Source organism: Rhea pennata, chromosome 2, assembly GCF_028389875.1.
Source record: "Rhea pennata isolate bPtePen1 chromosome 2, bPtePen1.pri, whole genome shotgun sequence".
In the NCBI taxonomy this organism is placed as follows: domain Eukaryota; kingdom Metazoa; phylum Chordata; class Aves; order Rheiformes; family Rheidae; genus Rhea; species Rhea pennata.
The window spans coordinates 11,724,708-11,746,960 of NC_084664.1; the positions used below are offsets into that span (position 1 = coordinate 11,724,708).

Genomic DNA, 22,253 nt, shown 5'->3' on the forward strand with positions numbered 1-22,253 from the left:
GTGACCCAGATGGTTAATATTATAGGTGACTGTGTGATGCCTGGGGTATCTAAAGCACAAACAAACAAGATTACCCCTTAGCTTTGCTTCAAGAGCAGCAGAAACATCAAGCAGAATGGAGTCTCGTTGGACTACTGGATCTCACTGTTTCACATTCAAGTTTACACTTTCTATTTCTTTTTTTTTTTTTTTTTGTTAACACCATACAAGTGTTACTAGTACAAATAGTGCTGTATAATACTAGTACTATACTAGTACAAATATGCACTAGTGCATACTAGTGCAAATGCTGTTTTTGTAGACCATTAGGGAGAGAGGAAGCTAAAGCTAAAAAATATTTCCTGCCTAGATATTTTACCTATTGATATTTTCAAAATGAGCATTGCAGATACTAGTGTCAGAGGGAAAAGAAAAATGATCATTTTACTATAATTTACCTTTTCTGTGTTTGCCATTTGGAATTTTGGACTGCAAGATCTGCCAAAATGTAGATCCCAAGGCAGCATTACACTGCACGGGCAACAACTCTGTTAATGCCTGTGTGCCAGAGGCAATATGGAGTGGCAGTCGTTCATATATGTACGTGTTGCCCTGTGAAGAGACATGGTGACATGGAAGTGCAGAGGAAGCATGTTCTGCTTTGGTTGTCTTACTCTTAGTGTATTTAATCCAAAATAAAAACTTAAATAATCATATACATACCAAAAAGCAGCTTCAAAAAATAAAAAGAAAAAAGAAACATAAAAAAGACACCTTTATTGTCATGATCCTCATTACTTGCAACTCCTGCAGTCCTATGTGCTGCTGTGGCCCTAGAGGAAATGATTCTGCTCTCTCTCGTGTGTGTGATTGTCATCAGCTCCAGACCAGCTCTAGATTTCTGACAAACAGGGAAAATATATTTCAAAATACTATATTTGAAAGATATCTGTAGTATTTAACCCATGTTTTGTGAAAGTTGGTTTGTGCTGCAGTGCTGCTTCTGGTGGGAGAAGGCAGCCTACGCTTCTGGGATGAGAACTATTTTAAGGTGAGGTGCCTTGAGATACAGCTTCAAGCACAAATCTTCATTTGGCTCTCTGCAAGGGTAGAGGCCTGAGACAAGATAGGACCTGAGATTTGGAGCTTAGGATATTAAGTTCTTGTGATATGTAACTATATGTGTTAAAAAATTGCAGCCATCTCTTCTATTTTTACTTTCACTGTGACCAGGTGACAAATTATTACAGATTTTAAAAAATAATAATTTGTCTTAATTGAAGTGTGTGGACATTCTATAAAACTACTGTCATCCTTTGAATCTAAATCCCCAGTTACCAGAGCTAGGAACACAATATGAAACTCAGAATAGATTTTTGGCTGCTTTCCTCTCATTTTATGTATTATTCCTTAAGGTCTGTCCCTGAATCTAGGACATTTTTATATACCTGTAGGTAACATTTAAAATTAATGGCAGTCTTTCAGTTGAGTTTAATGAGATCTGCATTATTTTATAAAGTCTCAATTATGAGATGAGTTTTGCATACAAGAAAATCTAAAGACTGCAGGTTTTCCCAAAGTGAGTTGCTGAGCAGATAGAGAGCTGCTGCCAGCAGACTGCTGCTTCTCTTCATATAGTGGAGGGAAGAGGCATCTAGCATAGAAAAGATGGCTGAGCCGACCAAGATCACAGTGTTTGCCACTAAAATTAGCATCTACCTACAGTTTTCACATTGTGACATTTTATAAAGCAGCTATTTTCTTTATGTGTTTTACTTTAGCCTTTTATGGATGAGCTTGCTGTAGAGTTTTTTCAATATATTTCCTCTGATGAGTCCAGGTGACTGCAAATGCAACTTCTTAAGAGTCAAGATTTTTTTTTTCCCCCAATTGTCTTGTTAACTTTGATCCTTAAGTAACCTTCCTTCCCTTACTGGCTTTGTCTTTGAAGCCACAACATAGTTGTGTCCATGTAAACCAACTGCTGAGTCTTGCTCAGTAAACCACAGTTGTCTTCAGCAGGACTCTTTAGGGGCAGACTTAGCTATTGTTGCACCTTATTTCGTGGCCATAAATATTAAGTTTTTTGGAGCAGGGTTTGGCTGTGTGATTTGTCTTGTACAGCATCAAGCAAAAGAATTGTGCATTGTGTGACTGCTGAAGGCGATAGGTTTACCATCTGATCCTGTGCAAGCACCAGATACCTCTGTATCTGTGTTTTGCTCTCATGGTGATCACATCTTTAGAACCTGCTTCTTCCACACCCCTTGGGTCAAAACAGACCCTTTTTCTTGAGCTTTAAGGTGTATTATGAAGTGCATGTATTAGCTACAGCTTTTGAATAGACAAGGCATGCTGACGATTGGCTAGATTGAGAAAAGTTCTTGGGAAATTTAAGTGTGAATTGCTCTTGTGCTGATAGACTTTATTGCTTCTGTAAGATTTCTTTTTGCACATTGGACAGGCTGTTGGATCAGAGTTGTAATAGGATTCTTCTGTGGTCCGTCTTTGCTCAGCAGAGGATGGTATCAATATTTAGTTGCCCCTTAGCTGTAGCATGAATTGTAGGAGTTTCTGCAGTTCGTTCCTAGGAAGGAGAGAGACATCCCATACCAGGGTCCTTCTGTATCTCTCCATGTCATCCTTCTCTGTCATTGCAATGTAGATAATGTGGCTTCTGCTTGGGATCACTCTGCTGCTTGCTGTAGTGTCTTAGAGATGCTCAAGGTTTTAGGATAGGTAACTAGAACAAAGTATTTGTATTCTTTTGCTGCTAATTTTGAAGGAAAGACCTGACTTTTGTTTATCTGCAGTCCTAAATAAGTTTAAAATTGTTGTTTCATATTTTTCTGATCTGCATTTTGTGTACTAAATGTACACGTGTGCACACACGCATATGCACACACATGTGATCTGCAGATGAATTATGATTGTAATCTGCTGTTCGTCTCCAAATCTTTGCTTTTGTTATCCACCAGGTGTGCATATATTAGCTGTGCACATTTACCTGATTCTTTTGGTAGTTATACTGTTCTGAAGGTCAGCACAATTACATTTGATGATGTGAAATGCTGAGATTTTTTTTAAGGGTGATAATGAACAATCTACATGCTAAAGATTCTTACCCTTATGCTCTCCAAGTAGTGTTGCAGTAATTGGAAACATGCTTCAGTAGACTCTTAAAAGTTGATTACAAAAACTGTAATTTTTCTAGATTTCTCAAGGAGGTTTATACTGCCAGTTTATAAATGGAGAAAATACTGAGCTATAAATACTGTAATATTGAGCGGCAGTTCTAAGATTCCTCAGTTGCTTCTGTGTTCTGCAGACAGGCAACCTCATTTGGCTGGATTTGGAATTTGACATGCAGATTATCTGGCCAAACCTCCTCTTTTCGTCAGACAGACCCTCATTTTATATAGTAGGGATTAGCACAGTTGCTAATTTGAAATTGTTTTTTCAGCCCCCTAATTGATCAGGGCTGGTTTGGTGATTTAGGGGATTTTACAGTGTCTCTATTCCGTATTCTCTCCCATCTGAAAGCACACTTGCTTTACTTCTCCTGGTTGGCTGCATAATAACAGCATAGGGATTGTATTACACTGCCCAATCTGTCGATGTGGAGGACTGGGCAAGAGCTAACAATCCAGCATTGCTTCAACTCCCTGTCTCCAAGGTAAGACTAATCAGCTTTTCTTGAAAACAGCAATCAGGGACTGCTTTATCTCTCTTTGTTTCTTAACTTCTTGGTGCCAGCTGCTTCAGTGCATGCAGTGCTAGGAAGAGAGTTGCGCTCCCTGAATTAATAATGTCACTTTTTCACAAAAAGAAATTTAAATAGCTTTTCCCCCACCCCATTAATGAATCTGATGGGGTAGTAAGGAGTCCCAACACCATGCTTTCTGTCTCTAGCCTAGAGTTTTGGAGGTTTTTTGCATTTCCAGTCTCTCCCTCCCCCTGTGATAGTTTTTCATATTTCTTAATTTTAATAAAGAACCATCATCTTTTCTGGTTCAAATCCTGTGTCTTCATAGCTTCTTAGTTTAGCTGCTGTCCTTCAGGCTGAAAAGGGACAGATAGGATTTCATCCAGATCCTATCATCAGTGTTGCTTTGTGGTTCCATGTACACTTTACAGTTTTAATGTAAGTAAAAATTCTTGGGGATTTTGTTCAGTTTCCTAAGAGCAATTCTGTTCTTTTAAGTAAAACCATTCTTTCTAAGTGGATGTGCTATCCTATGAAAGCTGATACTCTTCTATTGCAAAAATGAAAAACATAGCTCTTTCAGAAGGAACTCCAGATTGCACAGTCTGAACATTGACTAAGTATTCTTCAAAAAGCCACTGAGGATTTATTGTTCCCCATTTACAGCTGGAAAAAATGAGGCAGAATATCATGCCAGTGACAGGTCTTTCACTCTAATTTCAAATACAATTGGATTTTGGAAATGTGAGATTCTGAGGCTTGTGCTCCTCCTCTTTCATGTGCCCACTGCCACAGTTGAAATAGGCTGATTAGACCTTTTAGCCAATAGTGTGTTTAAGCCTTTTTATTTTGTGTTATATGTCCATCTATTAGGAGAGGTGAAGGAGAAACATAGCAAAACATGTAGCTTACATTCAAGAATTGTACTGACATTGTTTGTGCAGCTATGAATGGTGCAATGCAAAATACATGAACTCTTCAGCAGCGTGTACTGAAGATTATGGCCCTGGCTTAAGACTCAACTTCTGTTCTCAGCGTTATGCCAGCCTGCTGTGTAATTGTAGAGAAATCACTTCCTTGCTCAATGCCTCGAAGGAGACAGTGATAGCTAGGTCGTATTCGAGGTATTCTGAGACCTATCTATGAAAAAAAAATGAAGACTTGCAGAAATAGCAGAAGACTTGAATGCCATGAATCTGGCAGGGAAGTTATTCACACAAAGTTAAAATGGAAATTTGCTTAAGAAAGCAAACACTGACAAAGATAATTAGCAGCAAGCTCTTTAAAGAGCTAGTTGTGTGTGTTTTCGTGTACATACATACACAAATAGATACACATGTATAAAATGTATGTAGCATGAGTAACAAAGTGTAATATAGTTTATGTGTAAGATGAGGATAAAACAATTGAGTCTTTCTCCCTATTTCAGACAGTTTAGCTCTTAAAGCCTCAGCATGTTTAGTAAACTAAATATTTTAGTTTACTAACAGTCTGCACTTGCACTGTGCCTGGAAGTGAAGTAATAGGTTTGAGCCAGTGGCTGTTTTGTCCTCCTTGGAGTCTCGAAAGCTTGGAAAATTCTTCTGTAGTGTTTAATCTTGCTTGGACTGAATCGCCTGTGAGTTTTGGGCTCTACAGCAGCAGAGAGATCAGATGAGACAGCTGAGCGGTCTCTTGGCATGCACTGAGCTGACGTGCGCATCTTCTCTGTCATCACTCGTCCCTGGATCATTGTGGTTAGCCAGTGTAAGATGTGTATGTACTAGCTTGGATCACAGACTTGCACAGATTTGCGTCCTTTATTAATTTATTTTATTATTACTAATTAATTTTTTATGCAATGGTAGCTTGTGTACACACCAAAACTTTTCAGTCAAAGACAGCTGGCTTACTTAAATTTCCTCCTGAAGTGATTTTTAACAGTTGGTAGTTAATCTTAGATTAATTAGCTTGTTCTGGATCTTACATGGAAATGGTTGTGAGTGTCTGCTGCAGCTCCATGGTGGGAACAGCAGCCTGCAACTGAGGGATAGTAATGGTGCTCATTCCTTCAGGACTCCCTGAAAAATGCACCTGCTGCCCTCTGAATAACTACATTTCATTGTTGTCTTGCCAGATTATAATCCGTCTATCGTGTACCGTGTTCATTTTGTATCTTAGTTTCTCAGCCAAAATATTTTGTGCTATATCGAGTCAAAGCCTTTTAGAACATGGAGTTTGATGTAAGAACATTGAAAGAACAGTAACCAAACTCATAACCTTATCATGCAAAGGTGTAAGAAATTAAAAATGGAAATAAAATCCTAATGTAAAGCCGTTTTAGTCTGACAAGGTATGTTTTCCTAGCAGTTGTGTTAATTGACAGTCTTGCTGACACTCCCTAAATTCTACATTGTTTAAATTATTGCATTAATTTTTACTTGATAAGTCCAAAATTGTGCGTGCTGTTCCTTCCTGTATTCCTGTTTCTGTTTCCTCTGTAAACCAGGTTGACTTTAAAAACTAGTGTGATCTTCATCCTTCACTGTGAGACTGTAACATCTAAAGCATTAACAATTCCTAACTGCCAGCCACATTATTAAAAAAAATTCTGAGCTCATTTAGCTTAGAAATTTTTTTCATGTGATGCTACAGTTTTCAAATAAGTTTTCTCTGAAAATTTCCTCCTAATGTTACAGAAGCATTATTTTTTATTAAGATGGTGTTGATGGCAATCTTCTGAACAAAAGTATCATCTTTGCAAGAATCCATGATGGAATATGGAAGAGAGGATAGCTGTAGCTAACAGCTTTGTCTTAAAGCTGGCAAATGACCAGGCTGGGAGATGGATAAAGACAGGGAGTACCTAGAGAAACAAAAAAAAGGAGAGAATTTTGGCTATCCCAGTAACTAAAAGAAAGCTATGACCAAAAAAATATATCCACAAAAGAGATATTTCCAATTGATCCTCCTCAGGACCCCCTCCATTCACTCATCTGCTGATTGCACGCGATCGCAGCTTGCTCTGCCTTCCCTCTGCACGGTGACTCATAGATCTGTTCTTGGAATTCAGCTTTAAAAATTGCTGAAGTGTAATGATCTTGAAACAGGAGGGGCTTTTTGTGAGGGATGATCATTTTCTGTTGTTTATTCCAAGTTAATATTTTGTTTGGGTCTAGAAATAACAAATTATACTGGGCAAAGGCCAACATTTCGCAACTCAATCTCTTGTATATACACAGTTTAGGCTGTGTATACTTTGTTCTCACCAGTGCAGTTCATCATCATGTGTTCATTGCGGATACTTGAAGAAAAGGAGAAAACCACCTAGTACTGTAACTGTAACTATTGGGATTTCAGATGTGATGCATGAATTTCAGATTTTTTGTAAACATACTATACTCATGAGCATCTCGTAGATTAATTGGTGCATTTCCAGGCTCATTCTATAGTGTGTATTTTATAGTAAGTATTACAGAAATAAACGTTACTCTGAGTTATTAAAGAGGTCTTTTTAGAAGAACAAATGAGGGTGGAAATTTGGTATAGATAACCTCAAGTAGTATTAGTTAGTTGGTGGATCTGAGGATTTTCTCCACACAAAGTTACTGTGCTGGTATTTCTGTAAGCATGTACACTAATGACTTCACAGGAAAAAGAAGGATGATTTGAAGTAAAGGGGGAAATTACAAAAATTCTTGGAATTTTTTAAAAATATAAAAACTTACAATGGAGATTTTTTTAAATGAGCTGAAAATAATGTTTTTATTTGCTGTCGTATTGTGTAATTTAACACTAACACTTAAAGACTTCTGTGCTTTGTGTGCAGGTATATGTCTCGAGTCCATGGTATGCATCCAAAAGAAACCACACGTCAGCTGAGTTTAGCAGTCAAGGATGGTCTTATTGTTGAAACCCTGACGGTGGGGTGTAAAGGGTCAAAAGCTGGTATTGAACAAGAAGGATATTGGTTGCCAGGAGATGAGATTGTGAGTATAAAATCTTTGAGAAAATAAATCACATTTTCTGGTATCTTGGCATGAAACTTGTTTTAATTTCTCTTTAAAGTTATTTATAGATGCTTTATTGGTGCTAGTGAACAGGGAAGTGATGCATTCATAAACCTTTTTAACTCTTTCTGTTCCATAGAAGTTCTGTCTACTAGAAGTCTTGAGTTTTCTTCTCTGAAATACTGGCAATGTCCTTTGCTCAGTCATCCTTCACTTTTATCTAGCATCATCTCTCCTACAGTTGTATATGGAGATAGTAAATACGATGTATTTCCAAGATCACGTTTTCCTAATAGAAGAGAGTTTGCCAAAAGCTTTTGCATACTTGAACTAAGAATTGATGTTCTGGAATATAAGTTACATTAAGTATTGGTAAAATGGACAATATTGTCTCAGACATAGATCACAGTTTAAATTTTGAAAGAAAAAAAATGTTACAGGAAATTAAATTCTAAAACGCCCTGAAATACTCATTGCATTACTGCAGCTATTGATAAGATCCTGAAAGTGAAACAGTGTAGATAATTTTTTTGTTTTAAAGTGAGAGAAATAAAAAGTGAAAACAGGTAGTATCCGTAATAGAAAGCATTGTATTGCAAATAATGCCAGTTATACTAATTTTAAGTATTGCAATATATATTAAATGTGTATTATATCACTGTTAAGGTTCTCACTCTAATTTCATTAGAAATCCTCAAGGGAGCCGTTAAAGGCTATGTAATTTTGTTTTTACTGTTCTCCCTGAGAATAAACATTTAGAAATCACAGCTTAGCTCTTTTTAGGTATTTCTTATGACTTTTTAAATCTGTTTTAGAGGTGATGTTAAGTGTGTAGACTAAACATGACATTAAGTCTGAGAACTCTAGTTATCTCAGGTATCCAGTATGTTTGTTTTCCCTATTGGCAAGAAAGAAAAAAACAAGAGTCCAAATACTTCACAATAGCCATTTCTTAATGGGCTAGTATGTAAATTCTCAGTAAGTCATTAAAATTAAGTCACTCATTTATCTCAGAATATTATGAATTGTTTTTGATTTGAAAACGTTGCCTAAGTCATGTTGTGAATAACACTGGTTAGACATAGTCACTGTATTTACAGTGCAGCTGCTAATCACTGAAAGTACTGTGTCCATGTGTCCAATGGCCAGCTCAATGCTGAGACCACCACTCATAGATAGGAAGCATGTTCTGATCCAGGCTGTATTTCAACAGTACCTCCAGCTTCTTGATCCTAATGCTGAATCAAAATGCTGCAGATGCATGAAGAAAAAGACAATGATTTGGTATAAGCTCATTCTCTTGTTCTTATTTATTCAAAAAAATTTAATCAGTTACAAGGTGTCATTGCAATCACCCAACATAAGATCAACAATTTTCCGTCCTTCAACAACTGATAAAAAACGATAAAGTTTGGTATGTTCTCTACATAGGCTGCACTGAATAGTTTTATACATGCTCTGTCTGCAGTTGATCAAGTTGAAACTTCTAATTCAATGTAATCCAGTACTGCTCAGACCCAGTACTAATGATTACTGAACCGTGAGCAGTGCAGAAATGCCCTTTCACTTCAGCTTGTTTTGAGGTACCACACTGGAAGTCGGTAAGAACTAGTTGTCTCAAAGATTTAACAAAAAGAGACATTCCTGTCCCTGCTCTTTCTTCCCCTTTTTGACTGAGTATTTTCTTGATGTTTTCTTTATATTTTCAAAGTTTTGGTCTCAGCATTTTAAATCCATATTCAAGGAAATAAATAACGTGTCTGTGCTGCAGAACTGCTGAGCACCTGTGTCTGTTACTTATGTAGGTGCCTGACTACAAGCTGTCACAAAGTCTGAAAATACTAATTTTAATGAAGCCTGTGGATTGATTGCTAAGTGTTAGCAATAATTAAAAGCCTACCAATTATGAAACACAATTCTGTGTGGAAGAGATTTGTTAGATAATATGGGTGTTTGCTTATGTGTTTCCGAACATTTGCCTTATCCAATAGATTGAACTAATGATAAATATATGCAGTAAAAATATGTTCCCTGATAGAGTTACTCTTAGCCTTCACTAGAAAGTGTTAAAAATGTTACACTACACTGCTATCAGTGTTCTGTCAGTATTTTGAAGCTGTTTTACAAAAACGAAGCAAAGTCTCATGTCCTTAGGGTTGTCATTGAGAAGAACTAATTGAGGTGCAAAGCTAAAATAGTTTTGGGGCGTCAGGAGGAGGCACCTCCAACAGGGACAGTCTTTTTCTAATAGTATATTAGAAAGTACAAGAAACAAGAAATTCTGTGAAAAAATGTTCTGAAAAACTGGAAAAATATCAGATTTAAAATATTATTATTCTTTTCTTTCATATATATGGGAGAAATACATATAAGTTACTAAAATTGATTGAAAATGTAGAGTCAGTTGCCACACATAATATGTTCAGTTATCTAAAGGTACATATCTATATAAGAAATTTTCTGCATATATCATACCTCCTGGGCTTGTGCAGGTACTCGTTTTGTTTGCGCATTAACCATCTCTACAGATGTTTTGTGAATTTTCAAAATATCTTCTCATCTTACAGGCTTTGTCATCTGACAGGTGATTAATACATTTGACACAAAATAAGTGAGAGAAGAAATTATTTTCAAATTATTATCCAGGGATTTTAGTTAGGAATTTTGTATTTGCACTGTTTGTCAATGCCATTATTATGCAATACAACAGAATCTCTGCACCTTCTTGCCTTGCAAGGGAAATGTCAGTCCTGAAATCTGGTAATGAAAGTTTACTTTTTCTTTCTAAAAGCTTTATTCCTGTTTTTCACAGACATTGGAAGTCTTATTTATTAAAAAAAAAAACAGGAATGATCTCCTTGTTCTTTGTGTATGGCAAACAATTTGTAAAACAGTGTTGTTAACAACATTTTCAATATAATTGATAAAATAAATGGGAAATGTAGTTCTTGAAGAAAAGAATCATGAATATCCTTACCTATTCATTTCTGGTTTTGGTTATGTCATGATTTTTATGTACTTTTATCCTTGTCAAATAGTAGTCTGAGTAATCCCAATGAAAGACATTGAATTACAGCAGCAATGCCATGTAGCTTTATGGGGGTTTAGGTACAGCTCTTAGAGTTAGTATGTCTTACTCATTTATATATTTTGTGATTTTTTTCTACAGACAGTGTGCATGGAACTATTTTCACCATTTAATGTGCTAATTCTTCTCTTCATGATTAAAGTCATAAAACTGCACTGACCCAGAGAAAGGCATTATGAATGTGTAATTTCAATTTACATGTGTTAATAAAGCCAAACAATATTGTATTCATCAAAAAAGGAGAGGTGTTAGTAACAGAGGTTTATTGTTTGCATTTGAATGCAACGTATCTCATAGCACTCCTGGGTTTTAGAGTTGGTTCGTAGTGGCCAAATTCTCTAGTGTGATATGAAGAGCCAGGCTTCACACTTAGTTGAGACACTTTGAGCTATTTCTTCACTGCCAAAACAGATAAAGGTGACTGTTCTTGAGAGGTTACTCTTTCATAGAGGGCTATTTTCTGATCATTTAAGTGATTGATTACCAAAAGAGGCAGCAACTCTTCTGGATAGTTAAGTCTGCCTTTGGGGTTTTGTTGCAGTTGTTCTCCTGTGCACTCGGTCCTTTCCGTGTCTCTGAATTATTGTTTCTCCAGTTCCTCTCTTGTAAAGATTTTTTTAGTTTAATGGAAGGCACTTTATTTGGAGGGGCAACTTGCTTGCCTTCGTATTTTTAGAAAAGAATAGAAACAGCATGTGATTTTTCCCAACTCACCAATGTGTTGATAACTAATACTAGGGATTTTTTGATTTTTTATATTTAGAGAATACTGGTACTTACTTCAAATCATCCCAGATATTTTCAAGTCTCACGTCTGCGTAAATAATCCATCTCCTTAGTCTATCTGTTTGCTTTACCGTTATTTTAACCTTTGTTTTAACTTATTGCCGACAGAGTTTTGAAGGCTACTTGTTAATCTCACACACCTGGAGATTATTGTGATTTGATGTGTTGCTGCTTGAATTTTGCTAGGATCAATCTATAAAGAAGGAGTGTTTTAGCTTTTATGTGACCTATTCTAAATTACTTTAGATTGAACAAAGGTCAGATTTCTTACTTGCTATGCTTAATTGCTTTTGTAATTGTATTAATTTTTCCATGCGAGGTCAGTACTGGTAGCCAGAAGCTGTATTTTGAACGATGTCATCTTAACTGGCTGAATGACAGAGCTCGGAGGGTTATGATCAGCAGTGCAGAATCTTGTTGGAGGCCTGTAGCTAGTGAGGCCCTGAGGGCTCAGTGCTGGGTCCAGTCTTGTTCAACTTATTCATCAGTGACGTGGATGAAAGGACAGAGTGCGCCCTCAGCAAATTTGCTGATGATACAAAACTGGGAGGAATGGCTGATATACTTGAAGGCTGTGCTGCAATTTAGAAAGATCTGGACAGGCTGGAGAACTGGGCAGAGAGTTCAGCAAAGGGAAGTGCAGGGTCCTGCCCTAGAGAGAAATAGCACTATACACCAGTATAGGCTGGGGGCTGATCTTCTGGAAGGCAGCTCTACAGAAAAAGGAGCTGGGAGTGCTGGTGGATGACAAGTTGACCATGAGCCAGCAATGTGCCCTTGTGGCCAAGAAGGCCAGTGGTATTGTTGGGTGCATTAGTGTTGCCAGCAGGTCAAGGGAGATGATCCTGCCCCTCTACTCAGCCCTAGTGAAGCCGCACCTGGAGTACTGTGTCCAGTTCTGGGCACTCCAGTACATGGAGCTACTGGAGAGAGTGGAGTGTAGGGCTATGAAGATGATCAAAGGACTGGAGCATCTCCCCTATGAGGAAAGGCTGCAAGAGCTGGGCCTGGTTAGCTAGAGAAGACTGAGAGAGGATCTTATCAATGTCTATAAATATCTCAAGGGAAGGTATCAGGAGGATGGGGCTGGACTCTTTTCAGTGGTGCCAGGCGACAGGACAAGAGGCAACAGGCACAAACTGAAACACAGGAAGTTCTACCTGAACATGAGGAGGAGCTTTCCTGTGAGAGTGACAGAGCACTGGAACAGGTTGCCCAGAGAGGTTGTGGAGTCTCCTTCTCTGGAGATATTCAAAACCCATCTGGACGTGATCCTGTGCAACGTGTCCTAGCTGACCCTGCTCGGGGGAGGGGGGGACACTAGATGATCTCTGAAAGTCCCTTCTTTGCTCAGTCATTCTGTGATTCTGTGATCTTGAGTCTTCACAAATATGAGGATTATTGTAAAGATCTTAAGAATGATCACTGTTAGGATCTTTTCTGGACGTAAAATCCACTTGAAATAAAAAATATTACACAGCTATCGGTTATTGCTAGCAGACTGGGGGCTCCTAGCTAATGAGGTTGATTTTAAAGTGCATTCTATTCATTTCAGTTAAGGAGCAGAAGGATAATATGTAACAGCAATAGTGACAGTCATAGCCTTCATCAAGAAATCTGTTACTACTAGAGAACACAGAGAGAAAGAACATGGCACACCAAATACAGACAAATTTTCTTCGGTGTTTCAAAGAATTTTGCATTTATCTTATCCATCCATACTGTCTAATCTGAAGTTCTATGTTAATTCACTTATCCAAAGCCAGATACAACCCACACTGTGATAGGTACTGGTTCTCAAATAATGTATCAACTTCAGTATTTTCCAGGCTTGAACTTTCTGAGTGATTCCTAATCATTGTGAAAGTACAGTGTTCTTTACATTTGGTGATTTCATTGATCCAAAGAGTTAATGCATGCTCTTTTGAGAGGATGAAGTTCAGACCAGCATTGGTCTCTTATCTTACACCTCAGAAAAAGTATCAGGATGCTGAGAGGGTCAGGCCACCTACCAGGCTGATAGAATGACATCCCTCACGGGAACTGAACTTCTGGAAATCTTTGAATCGACTTTGCTACTGATCTTTCCATCCTTCAGGGTGTCATGATATGGTGCTTATTATGTCAAGACATTTCCATCATATCAGTCCACTGGGTGTTAAAAGCAAATGATTTTTCCTCACAGGTTATTATCATAAAGTACACTAGTGTAAAAGTTTGTTTATTACAGAATCAAAAACTAGTGTAAACTAGTGTAATATGCTGCTGTGGATCTGTGTAAAGTCAGAATAGCAGATCTTTTTTTAGGTCACTAAATAGACTATTTTGTCCTTGAAAAGGAAATTTTGAATTGCCATCTCACGGATGAGAAATATTTTTTTCTTGCTGCATTAAAGCCAAGACACTCCTTTGTCTTACCCATTGAGGTTATGAGCATAGAGCAAAAGCTCTTTAGCCATGTTCCTGAACTCATGAAAATGGCCTCACTGTCATTCCAGTGGCCATTCCTTTCTCCAAATGAGATAAATACCAAGAACTATTTTCTGTGTTCCTTTTCCAAACTTACTTTCTCTCCCTGTGTGTTCAGGAGTATTTCTTTCCTTCTTTCCTCCCATCCTTTCTTCTTTCCATCCCCCTAAAAAGACTGGCTGTCAATGTAGATGTTCACATTGTTTGGAGGATCTTCATACTACCAAAGGTTGTACTACTAGAGTCCACCTTACTCCATACCTAAGAGATTATAATTCTTTTAAACTTGTAAAACAACCTCATCAACATCTTCATCTGTCTCTCCCAGCTTTGCAAGCGTAACTTCTAAAAATTCAGTCTAGTTAATGCCCTATTCTCTCTTGGTGATTTCCGTCACTGTTGTGGAGTTAAGATACTGGTGTTATTCACAGATTTTGCCAAAAGATTTTGCTGACTTAAAGGATGTCTGATGAATGATAATTTATTTATGGATTTGAGGTAGACTAGACAAACTAGTCCATATAAAGCTTCCCCTAGAAGACTCCAATTTTGTTAATGAACCAGATTACTTAGATCAGTCTACTTTTGTTCTGAAAATGTGTCTTGTTGTTTTCTGCCTCTTTCCATCTGCCAACCCTGATACGTTAGGCTTTTTTTTCCTTTTAATTAAGTGGGTTCAAAATACTGTTCATATCTGGCAACTATCTTGATGCTTTTACTATAATGTCATGCCAGTCACTGAATCACAGTTCATTGAAGCTAATGGTCTTGCTAACATTCGTGCTTCTCTCACAATAAATGAAGCTCTTGTGCCTTTGTGTCACAGCTGAAACCGTGCAAGCTACACCTGCAGTCCAGGGGATATGCAAAAAAAGTTGGAGATTTAAGCTGTGTGTGTAGGGAATTCAGCTGTTGGTTCAGATAAAAAGGCTTGAATATTGTTGGAGGGAAGCATGTGTGCAGAAATGACAACTTAAGAGAAACAGCACAAAATCACTTGGAAAGGATAGGGCCAGAAAAACAATGTATGCATATTCTAAGAAAGATAAGAAGAAAGGAACATTTTGTGCACAGTGCTTCTGGGAAGACCTGAAACTACAAGTGATGAAATGGTTTCTTTCTACTCTGGATTCATCCTTTGAAACCTTCACATGCATGAGTTGAAAATAAAAGGCATTGTACCTAATAAATACTTCATTCTATCACTAACTTATCTCTTTGATGAAAAATAGCCTACAAAAGTCTTCTTGGCTCAACCTAATTAAAAAATTGTGATATTAATAGCGGAAGTGAATCCAGTTCCTGAGGAGATAATTTGAAAGTTTCTATTAACCTTGAACTCACTTCGAACATGAAGAATGAAAAAATGATTTTCATTGGTAACTATTTTCTATTTGTAACATCTCAGATGAGAAAGCTTGTATTGTCTCACCTCAAATACTGTACACTGTTGCTACCCAAACATGGTCTGTTGGGGGCGGGGGTGTTAAACTGCAATTTATTCCATTTGCTTCAGCAACACAGGTCATAGGCTGAGAAGGTGAGCATAAAGGGATTATCATCTTGGCTGCTGGTGTGCTACTACACTTCTAGAAAAATGCTTCAGTTCTCTAGCTGTGGGAGCTGGAGATTGGCTCAGAACTTTGGAGCCAGTCAAATTGGCCAGAACATAACTACAGCATAGGAAAGGGAATAAAACTCTACCTATACTGGCAGGCATCCTGAGAACACTTTGGTAGTTTCTGCCAGAAACAGAAGACTTCTAAGACAAACTGGCAATAAATTAGTTAGACAAACTTGGGCTTGCAGGTTAAAAGAAAGTCAAAAGTGTTCTTTTGACTTGAATTTACTGAGGAACTTGAGTCTGTTTGCATCAATGTGTCTAAAGAGGAAGCAGTTATCAGTGAAGAAAATGGAAACAGATTATCACAAGCCTATAAATATGTCTCTGTGTTTAATATGCATTATAGAGAAAGAGATTCTGGTCTGTCTCCTGAGTGGTGGTTTTGTGGTGGTTCTTTTTAGAGTAAAACTGGATTTCTAAAATGGGAGAAGTTAGAAATAATAGAAAAAGTAGTTAATTGCTGAGATTATGAAAATCTTGACCATGAAAATATAATAAATATAAGTACCTGAAATCAAAGAAAATGATTAGGTAGTTGTGAGGACCTGTTTGGATTTCTTTGGGAGAATGTTTGAGGAATGAATATCCATGAAGTGTGCCACAAAGGCCTTTGTGGAGATCAATTTTAAAACCAAAGCCCAGGTAAGAGAAGGATTTTTTAAAGGCAGCTGATTTGCAGTGGACAGATGATCCTGTCTTTAAAAGCACAGATCATCATAGCTACCTGTTGTGGCAGTTTTCTAGAAAAGGAAAGAGAAGATACAGTGAAACAATTATCTTAAGGGATTTCTGGCTGCTGAAGTCTTTTTGGCTTCAAAGTAGAAGTAGATGCGTGTTTGTTTGCTGAGTGCTTTTGATGAACAAAGGCAGTACAAAGAAAGTAGATGCAAAATAGGAGGCAATGTATCTAGTAAACGCTTACGTACAAGAAAACTACTGAGAAGAAAATGAACTTATTTTTATGTTGAACTTACTCTAATGCATCATTCTAACATTAAATGTGAAGCATAGAATGATCTAGACTTTTGTCATTGTAAAGCAACCATCCTGATTCAGTATGGATCCTGTATAGCAAAGATAAAAAGGAAATACTTCATTAAACAGCTAGTTCTCCGTTTACCTGCTGCAAAGATGAAATAAATACTATGAGCCATTAAGGAATTAATCATACTTTCCTCGGTTCTTGAGCCTAACTCATCATTCTGGTGAAGAAGGGATGAAAGCAGATTCAATGGGCTGCCGAAAACAAATTTACGGGAGGATTCGTGCTTACTAATGAATAGAGGAAGCCAGGGATGTTGTAGCATGAAGAGGAGGCTCAGCCAAAGGGCAGGAAGAGGACTATCCTCCCAGCAGGATGGAGCCTCTGCCAAAAAACTTAGGCAGTATTCCCATTGCATTTGAGAAAATACTGGAAAAAAGTGCTCCGTGGAATGTTACATTTGTTAGACCCAGGTAGTACTTGATGCATGCTGCCATCTGAGTTAAGCCAGGTACATCTGTCAGTGGTCCCTGACAAGCTGAAGACTTCTTGTTACATACTGAACTCAAAGAGACATAGACTGTTTAACAAAGAGGCTGCTTGTGCACATCCTAGGCACATGACTGGTAGTCTTCCTCTGGAAAAAGGAGTAGGGGTCCAGGCTGTGTAGTTCCCCAGCCAAACACCCAAGCCTTGTGAAATTGCTCCTGTTACCGAGCAGTTACTTGCAAGTTCAGCAGTACTGCAAAAACACCAAGTAGCTGAGGAAAGGGAAATGTTTCAAACCAGAGTGTACTTTAGCATTTCCAGGTTTTTTAAGGGCTTTTGTAACTACTCACATGTAAGCTTGTTTGATACTACCTTTGTGTGGGTCACAGGCTCTGATATTCATATTTTGAGAGAAGAATTGATGAATAGGCAAAGAATTTAAGGTGCAGTAGTTGTTTACAGCAAATGTATGAGTAAGAATAATTTCCTTCATTTTTTTTTTTTAACTGAAGGAAAAAGGTGTACATAAGCAGTGCATCTCCACTGTGGTTCATCAGATTTGTGAATTATAAAGATAGAAGAAACACACTGCAGATTTTTAACAATTATCTGTAGTAAAGTTCATGCTTAATCCAGAAAGCTTTGATGGGAACAGACTGCCTGAAAAAGACAGAAAGGAACTGGCTGCTTAAGAAGGGAGAATGTGTTTAGAAAAAAAAGAGATGCCATTTTATTTTGTTTTATGATGTTTGTTTGTTGTGAATGGATGCATAGGTTCTTGGGGCATACCCTGAGACTTCTTCAAGAGGGGACTCAGATATATGAAATGTATGTAGTCCAATGTAGTCCAATGTAGTAGATACATCCATGCTAGAGTGCAGTACTACTTCTTGCTGTCCTAATAAAGGCTTTCCATTTATAGCAGAGAAATTTGAAATATGAAAGATTAAGTGCAGAAGATAGGAGGTAGCTTCTCAGCAGCAAATGATGAAGGCAGGTTGCAAAACCTAAAGCAAAATGCAAGATGTGGAACAAGAGCATAGAATCCTTGTAGGAGGCATTTCTTTTGATTTATCTGTCTGCTTGATACAGTTACTGGTAATCAACTTCTGTTAGAGTCTTCTAATTTGAAGAGTTTCTGAAAACCAACAAAGATCTGAACTGTAGAATCCAAAATTTTAAAAGCCTGCATCCTAGCTGAAGGATTGAAGGGAATCGGTAGGCAAAGTTGAAAGAACTCTGATGATAAAGCTGATTGAGGTAGGGAGAAAGGAAAGAAGTGTTTGTTATGACTGCTGTTCCTGAATCCAAAAATGCTGCTGAAGAAACTGCATCCAGAACGTTTGTTTCAGGAAAGACATCTTTAAATTGGACAAGGCCTATTTCGTTAGATTTCAGAGAAATGAAAAACAGAAATGTTAGAAATTCATTCATTGAGAGCCTTTTTGGTTTTCTAAAAGGTAACCCAATAGTCAGGAAAGGATTCCAGTAAAATTTGGGTTGGTGATTGGAAAATGTCTTGAAAGAAATACACCATGTAAGTACTAGTTTTTAAAAATAGCATGTCTTCTGTAAATGACTTCTTTCTGCTGGCATGGATCTTGTTGCCATTCTAGGTGCTACTATTATGATGAACTGATACTGGGTATCTGATAGTTCTCTTCCTTTAGACTGAATGTGAAAAACTGTTTAGTCTTTTATGCACTAGCTAGCTGGAACTGCAGGGATTTTTGAAAATACTGGTAATTTAATGGCCTGATTATGAGTTTGCACACAGGTGAGTCTGAATGAAAATCCAGTGGTCTGGGTAAAGATTTAGGGAGCTATGTGTGCGTGAGTATGGATGAGTGCTATAGAGAAGCATGCCAGCAGCATGTAGGTAAACAGCGAAGAAACTCAGGAGAAGCACTTGAAACAGGACACCTGGGAAAAAAAAGGATAAAGAAAGTGCTATGGGACAAAGTGCCACACAGGAAAAGGCTTGGAATCATGAGCTCCGTGGAAAATGCTTTCCTTCGTTTGTGTCATATTGAATTTAGGACAACAGAACTGTATGTATGTTATTCATAAATAAACATAATTGCACCAAAGAACTAACTGACTTAAAATTGTTTTTCCCATCCATGTGACCCCCCCTTTTTTTTTAGCTTACTGATTGGGTCCAAAGATATCCATAATTTGAATGGTTTGGGAAAATCAGTACAACAGTGTGAAACCAGCAAATCCCCATAAAGGGGAGTTTCATGAATAGAGTTTTGCCTTTTTTCCCCTCCCTTTTCCTCTCTCCACCTGATAGTAGAGTGACTTATTACCGAGTATCTGGGCTACCATTAAGGGACTTGGAGAAAACAGATTAACAGGTAAGAAATGAGCTATGTTAATGGAATATGCATTATAAAAGGGCAAACTGGTCCTTTTAGACAAATTCTGAAAAACAAATTTATATTGTTTTCTTGTGCTACGACTACATATAATTTACAGGAAAATAAAAAATATTGTATGTTTTTACATCTTCTTTTGCAATAATTGTGGGCTTGCTAAGGTATGGAAGTGACCTAATAGTTATAATTGTAACTTCTAAGTTATTGTTAATTTCGCTGTCAGTATGTACTTCACATCTCCTATTTAATGGTATGCTAATTGTACAGCAGAATGTCACATTCTCCACCATACAGATTCCCTATTTCAATTATAGCTAAGTAAATCTCCATTACTAATGAGTAAGCATTTCTTTTCCACATACATTTGCATTATAATAGACATTTTCTTTATGCACTAAAATTATTCTTTCCTTGACAACAACTATATACTTTATTCTACAGTAAAGGCTACAAGATGATGATTCATTCTTTTCTGTTGGGTTTATCTGTATTTAAATTGTCAAATGTTCTAGATAGCCTGACATTTTCTGTCCCATGTTATTTTTCTGTAGTTCCAGAATATATTTATGTATTTGCTTTATGACAACAAAACCTATTTAAGACAAATCACTAAGAAGTAAGCTTACCTCTCTGTCATAAATTAAGCTGTATTTTTAAAATTGTTGCATTGTTTCATTCATGTTGCTGAGCAATCTCACCTGCTTTTTGTGTCCATGCAAAGTGACCTTTTGATATAATGTTTGGGTGATCTGAATATAAAGAACGAGTGACCACATGTGACCCATATCCCTGCAAGATCCCACTCTGCTCTACAGAGCGCAGCTCTTGGGCTATTAAATACAATCCCCTAAACATGCATTTGCTGCCCTGTTAATGCATATTTCTACAAGCGCAACGGACAGCTGAATAAAATGAGGGGTGAAGGCCTGCCAGTACGTCTGAGCTACGCAACTTTACTGCCAAATCAGCTCCCTCATGGGAGCTGTGGCCAGTCCCTGGGTGCAGTGTGAACGTGGGTGCCGCTGGCGGGGATCCCCTTTGCCTGCACGGGGACCCGCAAGGCTCCCCGGCCTTTTGCCAGGAGACGAGGGTACAAGAAAACTGAGACCCTGTGCTGGAGATCCTTCCTTCTGTGTGGCCCCAGGAAAATATATCACACCTTATGAACAGTTAAGAAGCACTGTGATTTTATTTATGATTTAATCATTGATAATATAGACTAAAGAAGGCACTGTTTTGATTTTGGTGGGATCACTGCCTACACAGTAAATTATATTATATTGCAGGGATGTGCTTGAAATGCCTCCAAAAGGCTTTTTTGTATCAAAGAGGGTGCATTAATTAATAATCACTGATATTCTTGAAGATTTCTAATTTGGCCTGGTGGAGGGTGTGTATATGGGGAAGAAGATGGGAGTTGGGTTCTTTTAATAATAAGTACATGGGGTATTATCTTACAGAAGCAAAATGTGATAAAATCATTAGGTAGCATTGCAGAATTGCAGGAGGAAATGTATGCAAGCAGATGTTAGAAGTAACCGAATGATTTCCTGGTCACTGTGCATGAATTCTTTCTAGCCTTGTGTATATCCTGATAATCGGATGGATTACAGTATAGATACAAAGTTTGTTTTGTTTTTATTTTGAAAGGCCTACGGTATGCAGCCTTTTTCCCAGACAGCAGCAAAAAACAAGGTGAACAATTTTTGCACTATGTGGTTTTGAATTCTGTCATATTTTCTATTACGTTTCTGTCTTCCATTAGGATAGCTTAGTTTACTATATTAACCACCACCATCATCCATATCACTCCCAATTCTGAGTTTAGTCTGCATTATGTATGTATGTAGTTTGATGATTTTTTCTCTCTCCTTGGGGGCTGGAAGTGGTTACTCACATGTTACAGTTCAAGATGTTGTTACAATGGTTGCCCTTTAATCAGTCATTTTCGGAGTGGCTGATGACACCTGGTGGTGTATTTTGTAAATGCAGACTTAACCATGTTTGCAGCTGGCAGAGACTTTTTTACCTGTCCTTAACTAGAGCACTGGCAGTCAGTTTGAGCTATTCAAATGAAACTGATTTCCTGCATGAAAAATATGTTGGGAGCATATTCTCTTCCCATTCAAACTTACATACACTAAGAGAAGTAATAACATTTCTTGGCTGTTGTAGCAAATTTGTGCCTCTGACCTTGCTGTTGAAGCCAATAGCATAGTTTTCACAAGAGCTATGTGCCTTTTTTATTTTCTCTATTAACTTTACAAATATCTTGCATAAATGAATGTTTTATATATGCTTATACACTAAATATACTGCATTAAGCTAAAAATCTTTTCTAGGAAAAGTTGAGGTGATTAAAAGTATGATGTTTTCAAAATTCTGCAGTGGGAATACTGAAGGAAGCTTTTTTCTGGTGTTTTGTTTAATGTCATGATTTCTGGCTTGAGTGTATGATTTTTTTCTTGCCAGCAAGTGTATTTTCATATGTTTATGAAGTTCCACATCCATTTGCCAGTATATTTCCTAAGAGTGGAATATATCTGGGATACCAGTAAGTAGCTACTATGAATAATCATTAAAAATCCTGAAGCACCTGATTGTGTCATAAAATACCTCAGTAGCCAGAACCTATTGGGCTCTAATCTATTTGATTTTTTTCTGGATAAATCTTTAATCAAAACTAATTTTTTCTTTCGCTTAATTGGCTGTTTTACTGCCATGTGATTTCTTTGTTTGTTTCAGAAATAAGACAAGCAT

The 22,253-nt window shown here is 37.5% G+C and overlaps 1 protein-coding gene across 4 annotated transcripts in view; it reads left to right on the forward strand.

Annotated features, from left to right (window-relative positions):
* ZMYND11 (zinc finger MYND-type containing 11) overlaps positions 1 to 22,253 on the forward strand; it is a 106,960-nt gene that overhangs the window by 55,245 nt on the left and 29,462 nt on the right. For 2 of the 4 annotated variants that reach the window (XM_062568850.1, XM_062568852.1), the window contains 2 exons: positions 7,494 to 7,653; positions 21,144 to 21,188. In XM_062568850.1, the coding sequence (XP_062424834.1) occupies positions 7,494 to 7,653; positions 21,144 to 21,188 (205 nt within the window). The remainder of the gene's footprint in view (positions 1 to 7,493; positions 7,654 to 21,143; positions 21,189 to 22,253) is intronic. The other 2 variants (XM_062568851.1, XM_062568853.1) reach the window with 1 other exon arrangement.